The sequence below is a fragment of the Mauremys reevesii genome, linkage group 2, assembly GCF_016161935.1.
Source record: "Mauremys reevesii isolate NIE-2019 linkage group 2, ASM1616193v1, whole genome shotgun sequence".
Taxonomy (NCBI): domain Eukaryota; kingdom Metazoa; phylum Chordata; order Testudines; family Geoemydidae; genus Mauremys; species Mauremys reevesii.
The window spans coordinates 223,279,491-223,299,142 of record NC_052624.1 but is presented as its reverse complement, the minus strand read 5'-3'; the positions used below and the strand labels follow the sequence as shown (position 1 = coordinate 223,299,142).

General features: G+C 38.6%; 1 protein-coding gene across 6 annotated transcripts in view; it reads left to right on the top strand.

Annotated features, from left to right (window-relative positions):
- Nucleotides 1-19,652, top strand: part of TOX (thymocyte selection associated high mobility group box) — a 275,138-nt gene that overhangs the window by 137,534 nt on the left and 117,952 nt on the right. For all 6 annotated transcript variants that reach the window (XM_039528068.1, XM_039528069.1, XM_039528074.1 and 3 more), the window contains one exon: nt 14,545-14,787. In XM_039528068.1, the coding sequence (XP_039384002.1) occupies nt 14,545-14,787 (243 nt within the window). The remainder of the gene's footprint in view (nt 1-14,544; nt 14,788-19,652) is intronic.

The following is a 19,652-nucleotide window of genomic DNA, read 5'->3' as shown; positions in this document are numbered from 1 at the left end:
GGAATCTTTTTTGTTTTGTTTTGGTTTTTTTTTTTGCAACCCTGAGGGCTGGAAACTTTGTATTTCTTTTTAAGAAAGCTGAGATTTTGATGTAATCATCTGATTCCAGGAACTAAGACTTTAAGAATAAACACCAAATATTGTGAGATTATTGATAAAATTATGAGATTTGATCACAGTTATTCTGTGTATAAACCATAAGTATTTTTCTTCAGAATTAGCATCAGGAGAGAAGCAACTAAAATGGTGTAATTTAGGAGGAGACCCTTTGCAGCTCCACTAATAGGCCCTATCTAAATAAAGTAAAAATAACAAAAGCCATTATTTTACCATGAAAAAGATAAACAGAAAATCAATTATCAAATGATGCATTTTCTGTCTGAGTGCTGGGTATATTTCTTCCCATATCATAACAGTAATTATTCTGCTTTTTTTTTCTATACACAACACGAGAACATTTTCTGTTTAATGGGCAACCAGTGTGAAATATTCTTTAAAATGTTGTCCTGTACTTCTTCATGTACAACTTTTTTAATATGTGAAAACAGATTACAGACATCATATATTTTAGTTATGTAGTTTCCTTTCCAGGAAATTCTCTCTCCAGGCCAGTAGTGTACATGAATTATGAGAAATAACCATGAGAAATGTTAAAGGCAATATTTTTCAGCAGAGCTTCATATAAAATGAACTTTTTTGGTCCATAAAATGTCTGAGGATTACATGAATTTGAACTACAAATTAGACCAATTACTATTAGACTGTCCCTTTTGGCAAAGGCTGCAGTAGTAAAGTCAGTTTGACCTATTGACCTCTGACCTAATAAAACCGTAAGATGCCATGCTTTGATTAATCTAGTTAGTCTTACAAAGTCTGGCATCTCAACAAGCCCAAACTAGTTACTCAAACCAGTCTTTAATGTAACATTCAAATGATTACTCTGTGGAGTCCCAGAGGTATTCATTACAGACAAAATTGCTCTTGTTGCCTTGCATACAAGCTGAGTTTTCAATGGGAAATGAAAGGCTGCCTGGAAAAATAGGCCACCTAATTAAGTTAAACTACTCTAGCATTTGGCTTGACATCTTCATTACTCAAAATTAAAAAGATGCTTCACTTGAGCACACAAGTTACTATTGTTTATGTTGTTTTCTTCTTAAATTGGCTTGTTTCATAGAAGTCTGTTTTTCAGAATTATATCTTGTAATAGCTCACATATTTCTTGCAGTTTATAAAAATGTCTTAATAGCAACTATTGCTACTGATAGCTGGTACAATGTAAGTACAGTTGGGCTTATTGCAAGTTTATTTCTCAGCAGTCTCACTGCTTATATTACACACTACTTTATTAACAGAGGGCCTACTACTGCAAGCTTTACTCACATGAATAATCCTTGCTCACGTGTGCCCTGATCCTTCATTGGAACCTGTTACCACAGAACCTTGGGCCCATATGGAGTCCCATTAACTCCTGTTCAGGATCAGGTTCTTGAAGTCAATGGGACTACTAGTGTGAATAAGAAATATTCATATCAGCTTTAAGTCCCATGGATGTTTCTCTGTGTTTGGAGTGAGGGCAGGATGGGAGGAGAAATCCAAAAAGCGTTATGGAGAACAGCCATGCCTCAGTTCTGCCTATTTCCAGTCTTCTTCATTAAGCCTTCTTTCCGTGCATACTCCACAGAACATCAGACATTGTATATAGAGTTTTCTACACAGTTGGGGGAGAGGGAGGAAACTAGTTCGGCTCAGCCTCGTTCCAAAAAATTTCGGAGACTTTCCACAGTCCTTCAGCCTTTTTAATAGAAAGGAAGTGGGTCTCTATCCTGTGGCCTATACACAGCATTATCACAACTTTAAGTGATTAAGGTCTGAGGGAATTCAATGAGGATATGTAAATTTAAATTGAGTTTTTGCCCACTAAGTGGAAGTACTTACATGTAAATCTATAGTAGTGCTATTTTAAGAGCATTTTGAAAATGTAAACACCTGAAAAGCACACCATCTTGATTGCCAGTTTAGAGTCAATGATGCTAATGAGGCTTCTGACAGGTTAAATGTAGTGTATCATATACATTTTCTAGCAGTAGGATTTGTGAAAACAGGATTTTAAAAAAAGTTAGGTAAAATCTTTGATTGCTGAACGTGTTCAATTTTATTCTCTGGTGCTTTGTTTCAGGCCTAATTTGGGTACATTTTCCTCAGAGGATCTCTAAAAAATTTGAAAACTCTTTTAAAACTGGAATTTTACTTAGTTTTTAAAAAAAATATTAAATCTACAAAGAAAAAATAAATGCAGTAAATGCAAGTGATCAATGTAGAGAAATATATCTTCTAGTATAAGAGACAGATTACAGCTCAGGGATTACAGGCACATGCCTCTGGACCCAGGTTCTTTAATCCAACACTGAATTCAGAATCCAGCATTCATTTAAAAAACCCAAAAACCTAGCTCTCAAATAAAATCTTGGAAATGTGGCCTTAGTGTAACTGATGCAGCATCGTCTGCCTAAGTCTGTAGACAGCCTGAAACAATAGCTTGCAAAGTTGTGAACTGTCATATCCCTCTTCTGTTGTTAACAACCCAATAATCCACTGCTCTGAAGTGCACACAGATACTTTATGTGTTTGGAGGATGCTCACTCAGATACCACGTTGTTGCCCTGCTGAGATACTGACAGCAGGGGCTCCCACAGGCAGAGGGATGGATGGGGAATGAGTCCCTTCCTCTTCAGGACAAACTCCAGCCTACTCAAAGAGAAGCAGTGGTAGGCCTTCTTCACAGACTAGCAGACAGCTCTTGAGCAAATGGCTTGTGCCACCACTGCCACACCAGAGGGTGTGGGGAAGAACTATGGTGAAGGTGGGCCTGGGAAGGTCATGTGATCAGGGCTGAGGGAGTCCCCATTTGTGCCTATGGCCCTGGGTTGCCTCAAACCAGAGATCTCAAATGACCACGAGGGCCACATGAGGACTAGTACATTAGCCCAAGGGCCGCATCACTGACACCCCCCCACGCTGCTCCCGGTCCCACCCCCACTCCACCCCTTCCATGAGACCCAGCCTCTGCCCCGCCTCTTCCCACCCCTTCCCCGCCCCCATTCCAACCACTTCCCCAAAGTCCCGACCCCTTCTCTGCCCCCATTCCAACCCCTTCCCCAAATCCCCGCCTCTTCTCCGCCTACTCCCCTGAGTGTGCGGCTCCCTGCTCCTCCCCCCTCCCTCCTAGAAAGCGCTAAGCGCCACCAAACAGCTGTTTGGGGGCGGGAAGCACCTGGAGGTAGACAGAGGAGAGGGAACGCAATGCGCAGGGGGGCAGCGGATGAGGGGAGCTTGGTGGCCGCAGGAAATAACTCGGGGGGTGCAGGGAGCTAGGTGAGCCACAGCAAATAACTTCACGGTCCGCTTTTTGAGACGCCTGCCTTAAACTGTTCCTGTCTAGACCTGTTTGACAATTGTAACAAAAACCTGTACTTTTCTAATGGACTGAGATAAACTTTCCGAATAGGAAGGCTATACTGTTACCTCTTTGTAGGGAAGGGTGAAGCCTTGGAGCTTTTAGCAGGTCTCTACAGCTCAGGTCTTGTAATCTTTTATAGTTTTTTGCTCATTGTCACCTATTAAATGCATTTAAATGTAAAATGTTCATAAATAAAGCATATTTGTTTTCAAACAAACTTGTATAGCATGATATTTAAAATTAAATTAAACAATGAAAAGAGGCTCTCAGAAGTGGAATGTTTCATTTGAAAAAGCACTGTTCCTTTTCATAATTCTGTTGACTTTGAAATTGTGCTTATTTTAAATCAACTGTATCATTGTCAGCATATTCTCCTTCTTATTGAAAATGGAATTCATCTCATGCTGGAAAATTAATGTTTTGCTTGAGGCGTTACCCTTTACCTAATGTAAATTAGAGAAATTGATTAACACAATGGGTAAAAAAAAAGTTATACCTTCCCCAGTAATACATTTTTGATAGCTGTTGCTTGATAAATTAGTATATTGTGTGTTTTAAATGAATGTGATTTATTGCTTATGTCTAACATATGAAGAAACATAAAAAAAATTGTTTGCAGGATCATTGACTTGAACATATCAATGGCACTGTTGGACAATTCTTGCTGAGTGTTAAGATGATTTATGTAAGAGACCGAAGGTTTCCACAGTAATGCATTATAGTCTCAAGCTATCAACTCTTGTTCATGCAGAGACAAAAAAGGCTGAAACACACTAACTTCTGAAAGTCCTCCATTAAGAAATTAGAGATAAGTTGATCCTGTTTATATTCCTGGAAATATCACTGTCAAATACATCATCCTAACTTTCAGATGGGTATAAAGTAAATTATTGTTTTTCCTCCTCTGCTGAGCATGCTGTTCTACATTACTTTCAACTCATAACTATTTCAGTTATGTAACAATGTGTTTAGTAATAGAAGAGGAGACAGCCTGACGCATCTATCTTTTTTAAAACTGGCATTTTTTAACAGTTCAGATGTAGAATCCTTACTGTAAATGATAAACTAAGGCACACTCCACATTGTTAGACATGTATCAGAGGGGTAGCCGTGTTAGTCTGGTTCTGTAGAAGCAGCAAAGAATACTGTGGCACCTTATAGACTAACAGACGTTTTGCAGCATGAGCTTTCGTGGGTGAATACCCACTTCTTCGGATGCAAGCAGTGGAAATTTCCAGGGGCAGGTGTATATATAAGCAAGCAAGAAGCAAGTTAGAGATAACGAGGTTAGATCAATCAGGGAGGATGAGGCCCTGTTCCAGCAGCTGAGGTGTGAAAACCAAGGGAGGAGAAACTGGTTCTGTAATTGGCAAGCCATTCAGTCTTTGTTTAGTCCTGAGCTGATGGTGTTAAATTTGCAGATGAACTGGAGCTCAGCAGTTTCTCTTTGAAGTCTGGTCCTAAAGTTTTTTTGCTGTAGGATGGCCACCTTAAAATCTGCTATTGTGTGGCCAGGGAGGTTGAAGTGTTCTCCTACAGGTTTTTGTATATTGCCATTCCTAATGTCTGATTTGTGTCCATTTATCCTTTTCCTTAGAGACTGTCCAGTTTGGCCGATGTACATAGCAGAGGGGCATTGCTGGCATATGATGGCATATATTACATTGGTGGACGTGCAGGTGAATGAACTGGTGATGGTGTGGCTGATCTGGTTAGGTCCTGTGATGGTATTGCTGGTGTAGATATGTGGGCAGAGTTGGCATCGAGGTTTGTTGCATGGGTTGGTTCCTGAGCTAGAGTTACTATGGTGCGGTGTGCAGTTGCTGGTGAGAATATGCTTCAGGTTGGCAGGTTGTCTGTGGGCGAGGACTGGCCTGCCACCCAAGGCCTGTGAAAGTGTGGGATCATTGTCCAGGAAGGGTTGTAGATCCCTGATGATGCATTGGAGGGGTTTGAGCTGGGGACTGTATGTGATGGCCAGTGGAGTCCTGTTGGTTTCTTTCTTGGGTTTGTCTTGCAGTAGGAGGCTTCTGGGTACACATCTGGCTCTGTTGATCTGTTTCCTTATTTCCTCGTGTGGGTACTGTAGTCTTGAGAATGCTTGGTGGAGATTTTCTAGGTGTTGGTCTCTGTCTGTGGGGTTAGAGCAGATACGGTTGTACCTCAGTGCTTCGCTGTAGACAATGGATCTTGTGGTGTGCCCGGGATGGAAGCTGGAGGCATGAAGGTAGGCATAGCGGTCGGTAGGTTTTCGGTATAGGGTGGTGTTAATGTGACCACCACTTATTTGCACCGTGGTGTCTAGGAAGTGGACCTCCCGTGTAGATAGGTTCTTCTATACCGAAGAAGTGGGTATTCACCCACGAAAGCTCATGCTGCAAAATGTCTGTTAGTCTATAAGGTGCCACAGGATTCATTGTTAGACATGTCATTAATTTTATTTAAATTGTGTGTGCATATGAGAAGACCATATTTTTAAGGCTTTATAGCTAATACTGTATTTTGTTGAGTGCATGCATGAGTGATGCAGCCATCCAGCACATAAGTTAAACTTACCTGGTCAATGATATCTTCTGCATTCTCATATAATAATGGGTCTGCTCTTTCCACAGAGGGCTTGTGTTGGATGTTTGGATGTTTGCTGCCTCCTGTGGTCACTCTGTTTAAAATGACTTTTGCTTTCATTTGTCTTTCTCAGTTTGCTTTTTAACCATTGATGCAGAACATTCAATACAATCATAAATATAGTTCACTTTATAATTTGTAGTCATTATCACCATTGGTAATGTAGGTGTTTTTTTTGTTCTGATATCCTCACCCTTAATTATTATAGTCAGGTCGTACAGCCATTATATCACTCCTGTTACAATCAGAGGATGCAAGTGTGTGTGTAAGAATGGAAATAAAATGTATTGGCCTGGTTTTGCCTCGTACTAAAAGGATTCCTATCAATGACAAGAATCACTGCACTTGAATTTGACTAATAATCCACACAAAAAATAGTTTGGTATTTGTCCATTTGACCTGCAAAAACCTAATTTTTGCCTCCATTCCAGAATTTAGCATAATTAAAATCCATAAAATTGGTACTGGGTTTGACCAGGCTAATTGGCACAGAAGAGAAATTTAAATGAGAAAGAAGCCAAGTTGGGTTGGTGTTCCAAGCTGAATGCTGATTTAAGCAAAAGCTTGAGTTTAAGTTGGCAGATGAATCAGGGTTAAGGTTTGGGTTCAATTGTGCCAAAATCTTGCAAGCTATTCTCATGAAATTGCAGGCTGAGAAGGCATCAGTATCATAAGATCAGCTAAAACATCACAAAAATAACTTCTTGTGCGATTTCACAAACATTAAACTAGAACCATAGAATGCAAACTCCATCTGGTTTGAGATCTATTCTGAACCCAAAACAATATGTGTAGGTTCAATATGACCCACTTAAAATTCAAGGTGCTTCTGTTCTGAAGTTCCCATTATTGACCATATCAACTTTAAATACTTCCAAACCTGCTTATAATAAATTCGGATGTGATGGAAATCCCCTTTATAATGAAATAGAAGCAAAGCCTTGATCTGTTCAATGCATTCCAATGGAGTTTAATGGTGTTCATAAAGAAGTCTCTCCCTGAATGTAATTTAGATTTAGGAACTCTCCTCAGTGCTCAACAGCTGATAAACAACTCCGGCCTCCATAGGGAGAAAAGCAGACCCAGTGCAGAAGTCCCCTTGCAGTTATGTGGTGAGGAGATGAAAAGACACACTGCTGTTGTTCCTTGTTGGAAAGTTAGGAGGAAGGCAATTTGTTGGTGCTGTTTTGACTAGCAGAATGAAGGAGAGCTATCACCTGGTTACCTGGATATAGTAGAATTGTGCCAATACTACAGTGACCCTGGAAAGAAAATGACTAAGAGGTTTACAATGAAATTATATGCAAATTGTCATACTAATAATCCCTTATAAATAGTCTTGGCATACTTCAATTATTATTTTTTATAATTCTGACCAATAATATCAATGTATATTTTAATTCTATTTAAATTTTTACAGTTAAGGGAAACTATGAAGGAGTAGTCAGTAATTGCAACAAAGTTCAAGTTTTATAACTGTTAAAACATAAATTGTCAACATCAAATGTCAAAATGTACAAAGTAAATATCCTTAAATCAAACTCTTAAATTCTCAAGCAGCATATTACTTACTTTGCATATCTGTAAATTTTTATTATTAATTAAAGTATTTTTTCATTGGTCTGTGTGTGTATGGTAAAATCGTCATTTACTGACATTTACTGATAAGCTAATCCTTCCAAACCTACTTATAAAACAAGGTGAGAGTAGATATGAGCTATACCTGTGAACTGCAGCCGGCAACAAGCATCCACAAAATGCTCACAGACGTGACAAACTGTAGTGGTGACAAGTTATTGTTGGACTAGCTGCATGGATTAATACCCCCCTCAACCCTTTCCCACTCCCCAAACAGGACAGTGCTCACACTGGATATAAAATATTAGTTTAGCAAAATAATCCTCCTAACTAAATTGCTAAACAACTATCTCATAGTATTTTATAGAACTAGGTTCTTCCTTACTTTTATGAATTTGGCAAATCTATTTTTCTAAAAAAACAACAACAACAAAAAAACAGTTGATGTAATCTCTTAGTAGATTTTGATACTATACAATTGACAAAACTTTTCATATACAGCCATAGTATTACTGGAATATATTTAATATGGCTTAGTAATTAGTTTCCATGTAAATTATATAATATTCTGACATTTCTTTACTTCTATACTACTGCTATCTTTAGAAGTTTATACAGTATAGTTTGACAAAAATGTGTTAGATTATGTGTTATCAAATACACTGTAACTGGTTTGCAACTGATAACCATAGCACGATGCATTTTTATTATTATTGCTTTTAATGTAATGAAGAGGAGATGAATGGTAACCTTGTATTTATAATTCTCAATTTACGTATATATATGACTATGTGTGCACTGCAACTAGGATTGTGGGATTTTATGAGACTAGTGTGTCATTTATATTATAGTAAATTAAGTTAAGTTGTCATCATTATATACGAATAACCATTTAGTCTTAACCCTGGTCTACACTACAAATTTATGTCAGTATAACTACGTCGCTCATGGGTGTGGATTTTCCATACCCCTGAGTGACGCAGTTATACCAACCTAACTCCCAGTGAAGACAGTGCTATGTTGATGGGAGGGCTTCTCCTGTCAGCTTACCTACTGCCTTTTGGGGAGGTGGAGTATCTACACCAACAGGAGAAGCCCTCCCGTCAGCGTATGTAGCTTCTTCACTACGCGCTACAGTGGCACAACTGCAGCACTGTAAGAGTAGACAAACCGTTAGTTAAATTGCATTGCAGTTGTTGTCACTGTGTTTGAAGTGATACTACTAGTTAAGAATACATTTGAAACACAGCAAATCAATATCTGTCTAAAGTGAAAGCTCTGTTGTTAAATATATGGACAAATCAAATAGCAAATTTGCTGAATAGCCTGAATATTAATGGAAATTTGGTCAGTATTTGGCTTATGAATATTTGCCTGTCCTGGCTGCTGCTGAGAGCTGACTTCAGCAGGAACCCTGAGTGAAGAAGCACTCCTCCTCCTCCTCCTCCTGATCAAGCAGAGCAAGAAGGAGAGGAGAGACACACCTTCATACTCTTCCTCCTCTCTCACAAGCAAGGTAGAAGGAGAGATGCTCCTTTGGCTGTTTCTCCTCCTCTTGAAAAAACTGGGAGGGGAGAGCTCCCATTCAGTACTCCCTCTCCCCTGCTACCAGATCTCCAAGAGCCACTCTTCTCCCTTGGGGAGACAGTGGGAGGAGGGATAGAAACCCCAGCAGTAATTCCTCCCTACACCCAGCAAAGAGGTGAGGGAAAAGATCTCCCGAGGCCCTGAATTGCTGCACGGACTGCGGGAAAGAAAATGCAGTTCAGACCTAGCCTCCTCCCAGCCACACCCCATGAATCCTTCCCAACAGGCCCAAGCAACCTAACTGTCAAAAATACTCATGATATATGCATGTTAGCCAAATATCAATGATGGGCTGTTTGTGCAGTGTGACGAACACTTGTCCAGAGTATCCATAAAACCTTACTGATGTTACCACTTTCTTTCCTTCCCCACTCACTCTCTATTGTTGTAGTTTTCTTGTATGTTGTGTTATGTGAAATTAGACTGTACGCTCTTTGTGGCAGGGACCATTTATTTTAGCTGTTCTGTAGTATAATAATTTACTAGTATACAGTAATGCACAATGACCTTATTATCTATTGTTCTTCATATGCATTTCTATACTATTTGAATAAACCTAATTTATTTTCTTTGTTAATGGCATGTTTCCACTCCATTCATTGAGGTTCTATTTTTGATGTCCACATTTCCTGCCTTGGTGGAGTCTCGACATCATAGTATGGAAATACAGGGAGAAATAAGACTTAGAAACTCAATATGCCAATTTCTTCGGTCTGCTAGGGAACAAAATCCCTGGGGAGAACCACACCACAAGCTAAGTGATCTAAATGGGCAGGTGAGCAGGTTGGGCTAGTTTTCTAGGTTGAGATTTCCATAGAGTGAGGTCACTCCACTTGACAGGGATAATATACATTCCTCGTACATACATGATAGTATTGCTGCCAACTCCTCCACTATCCCCTACCTATTTTCAATTCCTTGGGATTTCTACTTTTGAGTTTAACCCTGATGTTCACCCTACACCAAGATATCCTCACACAAGGGACAGATCCTTAGTTGGTGAAAATGGTCATACCTCCTTGGACTTTGGTGAAAAACACCCCTTTGGCTATGGCAAGATGCACTGTTACTTTGCTCAGGTTTCCAGCAATACTTGAACAGCTCAGTAGCAACAGGTAAAATCTTTGGTTGCAAATCCAGTTTAAAGGTTTTATTTCCATGCTGCAACAGTTCAGAATAACCTCAGGTGGGTTATTGTGATAAGAACATAAGAGCAGCCATTCTGGGTCAGACCAATGGTCCATCTAGCCCAGTATCCTGTCTTCTTACAGTGGCAAATACCAGGTGCTTCAGAGGGAATGAACAGAACAGGTAATCATCAAATTATCATCATCCCCTGTCATCCATCTATTCACAGCTTCTGACACAGGCTAGGGACACTTCAGAGCATGATTTTACATACCCGCCCATTCTGGCTAATAGCCATTGATGGACCTGTCCTCCATGAACTTATCCAGTTCTTTTTTGTACCCTGTTATAGTTTGGGCCTTCACAATATCCTGTGGCAAAGAGTCCACAGGTTGACTATGCTTTGTGTGAAGAAATACTTCCTTTTTGTTTGTTTTAAACCTGCTCCCTATTAATTCGATTTGGTGACTCACTAATATGGCAATTTTAAAATCAAGTTTGGATGTTTTTCTAAAAGATACTCCCTAGGAACTATTTTGGGGAAGTTCTGTGTGATCAGACTACATGATCACAGTGAGCCCTTCTGGCCTTGGAATCTGTGAACCTATAAATAACAAAATTCCACTATGTCTACCTTTTTGAATATTGCTTCTTCTCTTGGCCTTCTATTCAATGGCTTTACACATCATGCTTGTCTCCATATGTGATATTATACTAAGGAATAAATATGCTCCTAATAGCTGCTGCGCTCTCTCAATTGTGCCCACTCCTGCATTGGTGCAAAAGGAGAGCCGGGAAAGAGGTCAGAAAGAGACTCTGTTATCTCCTAATGGCTCTTTCCAGGAACTAAACATAGTTGAGTGCTTGAGCACACGGAGTTCACAAAGTTAGCACCCACAGATGCCCTAACTTTCACAAAGAGGACAGGAAGGAGTGGGGCTGGTTCCCACAGGCTCTGGAATGGCCCCATGTCTGTGGGTGGGAGAGTTGCAGACACTGCATCCTTGGAAAAGGGATAGGGGGAACAGAAGCCACTTTCCCAGGAGTTCTGGAATGCATTCTTGGGCAGTGCAGATCTGTACGAACCTGCACACCAAGTTGTGGCTGAACAACTGCATTTGGACATCAAGTAACTCTTAATTCAAATCACATGATTAATATTGTGCTCAGGTCTTTCCTTCTCACTCCCTCACAAGTGAATAAATCAGCACATCGGGAGCTGACATGACTGTATGCACAGAATCACAGGACTGGAAGGGACATTGAGAGGTCTTCTAGTTCTGTCCCCTGCACTCAAGGCAGGACTAAGTATTATCTAGAGTATCTCTGACAGTTGTTTATCTAACCTTCTCTTAAAACTTATGGAGATTCCACAAACTCCCTAGGCAATTTATTCCAGTGCTTAATTACCCTGGTGGGACGTTTTTCCTAACGTCCAGCCTGAACTGCCCTTGCTGCAATTTAAGTCCATTGCTTCTTGTCCTGTCCTCAGAAGTTAAAGAGAACAATTTTTCCCCTCCTCCTTCTAGCAACCTTTTATGTACTTGAAAACTGTTATCATGTCCCTTCTTACTCTTCTCCAGACTAAACAAACCCAATGTTTTCAATCTTCCCTCATAGGTCATGTTTTCTAGACCATTAATCATTTTTGTTGCTCTTCTCTGGACTTTCTCCAAATTGTCCACATCTTTCCTGAAATGTGGCACCCAGAACTGGACACAATACTCCATTTGAGGCCTAATCATTGTGGAGTAGAGCAAAAGAATTACTTCTCGTTTCTTGCTTACAACACTCCTGCTAATACATCCCAGAATTATGTTTGCTTTTTTTTCCAAATGTTATATTTAGCTTGTGATCCACTGTTATCCCTGGGTCCCTTTCTGCAATACTCCTTCCTAGGCAGTCATTTCCCATTTTTTCATGTGTGCAGCTGATTGTTCCTTCCTAAGTGGAGTACTTTGCGTTTGTCGTTATTGAATTTCATCCTATTTTCTTCAGACCATTCTCCAGTTTGTCCAGAGCATTTTGAATTTTAGTCCTAGCCTCAAAATCACTTGCAACCTCTCCCATCTTGGTATTGTCCATAAACTTTATAAGTATACTCTCTATGCCATTATTTAAATCATTGATGAAGATACTGAACAGAATCGGACAAAGAACTGATCCCTGCGGGACTCCACTTGATAAACCCTTTCAGTTTGACTGTGAACCACTAATAACTACTATATGGGAACAGTTTTCCAAGCAATTTTGCACCCATCTTATCATAGCTTCATCTAGGTTGTATTTCCCCTCTTTGTTTATGAGGTCATGCAAGACAGTATCAAAAGCCTTACTAAAGTCAGAGTATACCACATCTACCACTTCCCTCTATCCACAAGGTTTGTTACCCTGTCAAAGAAAGCTATCAGGTTGGTTTGACATGATTTGTACTTGACAAATGCATGCGGACTGTTACTTATCACCTTATTATATTCTAGGTGTTTGCCAACCGAGTGTTAAATTATTTGATCCATTATCTTTCTGGGTATTGAAGTTAAGCTGACTGGTCTGTAATTCCCCAGGTTGTCCTTATTCCCCTTTGTATAGATTGGCACTATATTTTCCCTTTTCCAGTCCTCTGGAATCTCTCCCATCTTTCATGACTTTTCAAAGATAATAGCTTATGTATCAGATATCTCCTCAGTCATCTCCTTGAGTATTCTAGGATGTGTTTCATCAGGCCTGGTGTCTTGAAGATATCTAACTTGTCTAAGTAATTTTTAACTTGTTCTTTCCCTATTGTAACCTCTGATCCTACCTCATTTTCACTAGCATTCATTGTTAAGTGTCCAATTGCTAATAAACTTTTTGGTGAAAAAATGAAACAAAAACATCATTTAGCACTTCTGCCATTTCCACATTTTCTGTTATTGTCTCCCTCCCGCTCCCCCCACCCCGCCTACACACACCCATTGAGTAGTGGGCCTACCTTGTCCTTGGTTTTCCTCTTGCTTCTAATGTATTTGTAGAATATTTTCTTGTTACCTTTATATCTCTAGCTAGTTTAATCTCATTTTGTGCCTTGGCCTTTCTAATTTTGTCCGTACAAACTTGTGTTATTTGTTTATATTCATCCTTTGTAATTGACCATGTTTCCACTTTTTGTAGGACTTTCTTTGAGTTCCAGATTATTGAAGATCTCCTGGTTAAGCCAGAATGGTCTCTTGCCATACTTCCTGTCTTTGCTACACAGTGGGATAGTTTGCTATTGTGCCCTTAATAATGTCTCTTAGAAAAAACTGCTAACTCTCTTGAACTGTTTTTCCCCTTAGACATGCTTCCTATGGGATCTTACCTACCAACTCCCTGAGTTTGCTAAAGTCTGCCTTATTGAAATCCATTATCTTTATTGTGCTGTTTTCCTTTCTACCATTCCTTAGAATCATGAACTCTTATCATTTCATGATCACTTTCACCCAAGATATTAACTGTTTTCACCTCACACCTCTCTTTTCCTATTCAGTCCTACTTTAGTCATATCCAACCGTAATACTCACTTTCCCCTTCAAAATATATCAGCATGTCCACACTGCCCTTCCTTATTCTCAAATGAGCCTACTTGCTGAAGGAAGATCACAAAACAAATAAAATTAATTATCTACCTTGGTATATTCCTCTAACGTTACCTGTAGCTTTACCTTGCATCAGATTAAATCACATGACTTTATATAGCAATAACAGTCAGTAAAAGACTAAACAATAACATAATGGAATACTTTGTTTGGATATAGAATAAATACATGTATGTGTGAGTTTATAGACTAAGAAAAATGTTAATTTTATAATTATCTTTCCTTTTCCACAATTCCCAGATGAAGACTCTTTGAAAATTTTAATGGGACCCTTGAAATCTGTTTGAATACACCTTCTTGAAAAAAAAGTCTGTCTAATGGGAGCTGTGCAAGTACCAGCAATTGTTATGCCTTTGAGGCAATTTTTATTCCATACATAATGGTTAAACTCTACCATTATAATGTATGAGTGTTTAAAATGGTCTTTTTGCTAAGTTGAAATTACTACATAATAATGTATGATGATTGAGTTTTAGTTTGTTTGTGTGTGGCTATTGTTTTATTTTATTTTTTTGTTTGATTTGCAACAATATCTGTATTTTGTTTTTACAGTCTTTTCCTGGTCCAAGTCTTGAAAGTGAAGATTTTAACATACCTCCCATAACTCCTCCATCATTACCTGACCACTCACTGGTGCACCTGAATGAGGTAGAGTCTGGGTACCACTCCCTGTGTCACCCAATGAACCATAACGGCCTGCTTCCATTCCATCCACAAAACATGGACCTACCTGAAATTACAGTATCCAACATGCTTGGCCAAGATGGGACACTGCTTTCAAATTCACTTTCTGTGGTAAGAATTTTTAGTCTTTGATTTTAGGGCTAGTTTAATTTAGGTTGTTTTTTTTAAATGTGGATATCTATATCTGTTTAAAATACTGTCAGTAGGCTATATCCATGTCTCCCTCAAATCATCACAACTGGTTCTGCTCTGTCCCTAGTTTTACTCTGGTTACAGAGGATGAAATCCTGCCCCATTAACTCCAATAGAATTGCTGCTGCTTTACAGTGGTGTTATTATGAACAGAATCAGGCCAGTATCATTGACTTCAGATGAAACAGGTTTGAGCCCCGAATGACTGTGTTCTGTGTTTCTTTACCAGGTTCTTTCTATTCTGATTTGTCTGTACAGAGAGATCTACAGAAATATACTATTTCCTTTCTTGTTTACTTCTTGTTTCTTTACTTTAGGAATACAGCAAATGTCTTTTTTTCACTCTGGGCCAAATCTTGCAGCCTTTTCACAATTCAAAGTCCTTGTCCATGCAGAGCTCCCATTGAAGTGATTGGGAGAGTTAAGTCTTTGGGCCTGATCCTATCAAATAGTCATTATTGGCCTGGGCCTGAGAAGAATTTTATTTTCAGTCATTTCTATATTGGTTAAATTGATTACAAGAAGTGCAAAGTCACATAAATATCCTGTTTTTCAAGACATGTTAAGAATAAGCTGCAAACTTTTTGTATGCAGCTATACACCAAGTTATGTCCTCATATTTTAGAGCAGAATATGACCCTCAAGGGTATATTGTATGGGAGAAAAAGTTTTTCATACAGGAATATGGATACATTTCTGGGATATTTTTAAAAATTTGCTAGGACTTTTACAAAACTTCTGAAATACATTATTCAGCCTCCTTGAAAAAGAAAGAGTTGAATGGTATGAAAGGATATAAGAATCAGAAATACCTAAAGAAAGTAGAACTAGCATTTGGCACTTTAATAAAGAGTAAAAGCAATGTTTCATTGAATTGATCTCTTTTATGCCAGGGCTATGGTTTGGAAACTAAGCATTCTTTTAAGCACTGATGTTCCACATTAGTCTTTTGCAAAGAACTATGAAGAAAAGGCCTTGAGAGTCTGTAGATTGTCATAGTGAATTATTGGATCAAGGGCAAATACAAAAAAAGCTGAATAGTATAACTAAACAATTCTGCTTTGGGGAATTTATGTAGATCAGGGCAAAACAGAAGTAAATTCAGGGAAATACGCACTGGTTGGAAGGGAAAAGGCGCTATATTTACTAAATGAATCCTGAATAATGATAGGGAAATTAAACATGATAATCCAGGCATCATTTCTTGGGCTGTGGATGTCTCCTTCCTCTTATGACCCATAATAACCTTCCACCTTGATCAATTTGTTATAGGGCCACAATTTCCTTTGCACAGAATGTAGGTATATTACCGCTTATATCCTTGAAGAGAGATATTCATTATTGTGAAAGTAGGTTGATGAAGTAATTTTAGTTTTAAGTGCAGATTCCAAAAGTTACCTGTCCACAGTGAGTAGGAAAACAAGATATTTATGTAAAATAAAAACTATTATTTTTATCAAAGACATGGACTCAGAATTTGTGTAGTCAAGAAAGGAAAGATTCCTCAGGCTTATGGCAAGGGCATGTTCCTATTCATTGAGAATACAGTACATCCAAATATATATTTTTGTGTTCCAAGGGTACTGTAGACTCATCTTTGCCTTTAAAAAAAAACCATTGTATCTGTTGCCACAAAGTCATACTGCAGATTGATTTACATTTGAACAACTTTCTCTGGGATGAAAGCCTTTATAACTATATTTCTGACCTAAGTCTGTCCTTCTGTCTTCTCCAATCCCATGCTCACCTTTCCATTTTGCAACCTTTCCCTTGTTCTCTCACACACAGGGTTTGTCTGAATTGTTAGTTATAACCTGAGTGTTGCCCCTAAATAAGGTCCTGTCCACACCCAGTACCCTTTAACTCAAGTGTGATAGAGCTTTGAACTTGGGGTGACCGGACAGCATGGGGGGGTGTAAAGGAGGCTATATAAGAAAAAGACCCCAAAATTGGGACTGTCCCTATAAAATTGGGACATCTGGTTACCCTATTTGAACTGGAGTTGGCTTGCCTGTCATGTGGTATATACTACAACTCCAGTTAGCCCAGTTTGACAGCTAACACAATCACTGTCTTCACCTTGAGTGTTATTTTGCACTCTTACTCGTGGGACACTAACTTGAGAACAGTTAACTCAAGTGTAGATAACTCGAGTTAACTATGCAATGAAGACAGTGATTCCACTGTGCTTTTGGTGTTCCTCAACAAGAAGGAAGACAGATGATTTTGTGAAGAGCCAGCATTATTTATTTGCATTTGAAATGGCCCCCCTTATTTATATAACCCAGAAACTTAAAGGTTTCTTTTTTTGCACATCATTCTACCTTTTTGATATTACTCATCACCACCCTTTAAGTTTCATTTTTACTGTTTTGTCTAACACTGCTCTATACCAATAATATATGCCAAAGTGTGCTAGTATATTTCCTGACACTGAAACTCCTTTATCTATTTCTCAAACCTGTCCAAATTCTTGTTACCATATATTACTAATATATTACTCTCTCTGGCAAATTTGGACACTAGGCAACTAGTCCATTTCCCAGGTCACTAATAAATATTTTCAGTAGAATTGTTCTTAGCACTGAACCTTTGGATTGTTCCTCACCTTGACCCATTTATCTTCTTTATTAGAATTGACTGGGTTTTGATCAAGTTCAGCTCTGGTATAAGGTGCAAATGCATTGAATTTGGCCTGTTTACTCTCATCTTTTCTGCTAATCTGTTCTCAAGCTATATCAATATTTTAGCAATGATGCCTACATTTTTATTCTGTATTTGAACTATTGGGTGGTCTGCAATTGGCTGACACCAGCTCAGGTTACACTGTTTAAGCTAATGACTTAGTTAATGCTAGGCTGATGGAAGTAAACAAACAAAGCCGGAAAATACTGGGGGTACAGATCGTGATATTTCCCTTTCATCTCAGCTAGCAAGTGTTTGCCATTGTAAAATGAGAATTTACTTAAGTAAGGACTGAGTAAAAGCTAATGCCTTTGGAATTTGGCTCAGATGATTAGAAGTTATTGTGCTCTGTGCACTCAAGAGCACTTTTTCAACAGACTCACACTAAAACTGCTGGTTTACTAAACGTATATAGACCTCACTCAGGAAAAACTCCCATTTGAAAGCCCTTAGAGTGCAGGATTTGACTCAGTATCTGTAAGAGTTTTCATCTGTAGAAGTGCTTAAGCACACAAAATAAGAATCCGGTACCAGCTCAGGGAATTCGCATTAAGGATCAATTTCTTATGGATTTTTTACACTGTGGGAATTCTCTTTCTGAAAAATGTTACAATGCTGGGAGATGGGACTTTCCCATTGCCATTTACAGTATCTGACAGTCAAGTTGGGAATTAGCCTGCTTTGAAGTTTTGAGATTGATTGAAGTCTCTCTCACTCTCTACTGTTCGAAAACATCACTAAAATTTCCCTTTTCCTACATTGTGCTGTCAGTTCATGTTTGCTTCTATATTCTTATCTGGGTCTCTGTTTTCTACCAAAGCAACATGCACCCATTCATTTTTTTACAGTAGCGTCAAATGCAGATTTCTCAAGACATTTCATTTATATAGCTGTTTTAGATATACGGAGCTCAATATTTGTACAGAATTGCTTCTGGTATTGCAAAACTGGGTCTGGGTCCTCAAGTCAAAGCCAAGAACTGTGTTATGTACAAGAAGTTTAACATGGACATAACTGAGATATGCCTACATCGCAGATTGCTTAGCTATCTGGGTATAATTGGATAATAAAGTTGCACTAATTGTCTTGTAGCATGTTGGTTTGTCTGTGGTGGAAGAGAATAAGGAGCCTTTTCCCATGTACTGTAATTGAAGCAGCTCCCTTACAACTAGGTCTGTCTCGGTTTCTGGTGGAGGTCAGCCTCTCTAGACTTCCAGATGCTGTATAATCTTCCTGAAATGCTCCTTAAAACTGTCAGAAATACCCACTAGAAATTTGCAAATAAAGCTGTCTACACAGATTTCTCATGAGAGGGTGCATGTACCTGCAGAATGCCTTTTAAGGTGCTAAAAAGAATTGAAATATTTCTGTATGTTCATTTGCTCAACATACGGTTATAGACACACCCAGGAGCTGTTGAATGTCCTATGGTTGCTTAAGAGTTTTTCTAGGCAATCAGAATTAAATTTCACAGTGCAGCTTTTACATTAAGAAAACACCAGTATTGTTAGAGTGCTCTTATATGTAACAGGCTTTTTTTTTTAACAGTGTGGCTTATAATGCTGTATAGGACATTTACAAGAAAAAAAAAGGGATTTCAATTTCTCTGAATGCTTCAAATTTCAAGTTTTGAAGTTTAAAGTGGAAGAGATGTTAAAAGGTAATAAAACTGGGGTATTTAGTTCCAGAATGCTCTATTTGTACTGGCAACAAAAGCCAGAATAATGTATATACTTGGGTTTATTGTCATTTTTAGTAGACAGTCAAGGCACACTTTGAATTCAAAGGCTACTGTACAACTGTTTTGACAACCATCACATCAGTAGGTAGTGTGCAGGACATATGAAACTGAAACAGAAATGTTTCTTTAGGTCTATAGGGAGTGCAGTACATCAATGAATTCAGATGTATTAGAGCAGCATGAATTTCTAATATGTTGCTATTATGGAAAAGACCACTGGCATATTGAATAATGTAGCTTTCAAAGGAGAGCAGAAAATGTGATTACAGACAATTTCATTGCTGTTTTTAAAATAAATATTTTCAAAATCTTGAGGTATTTTATTTCATGTTGTGCATAAAATATGTAACAGTGGACT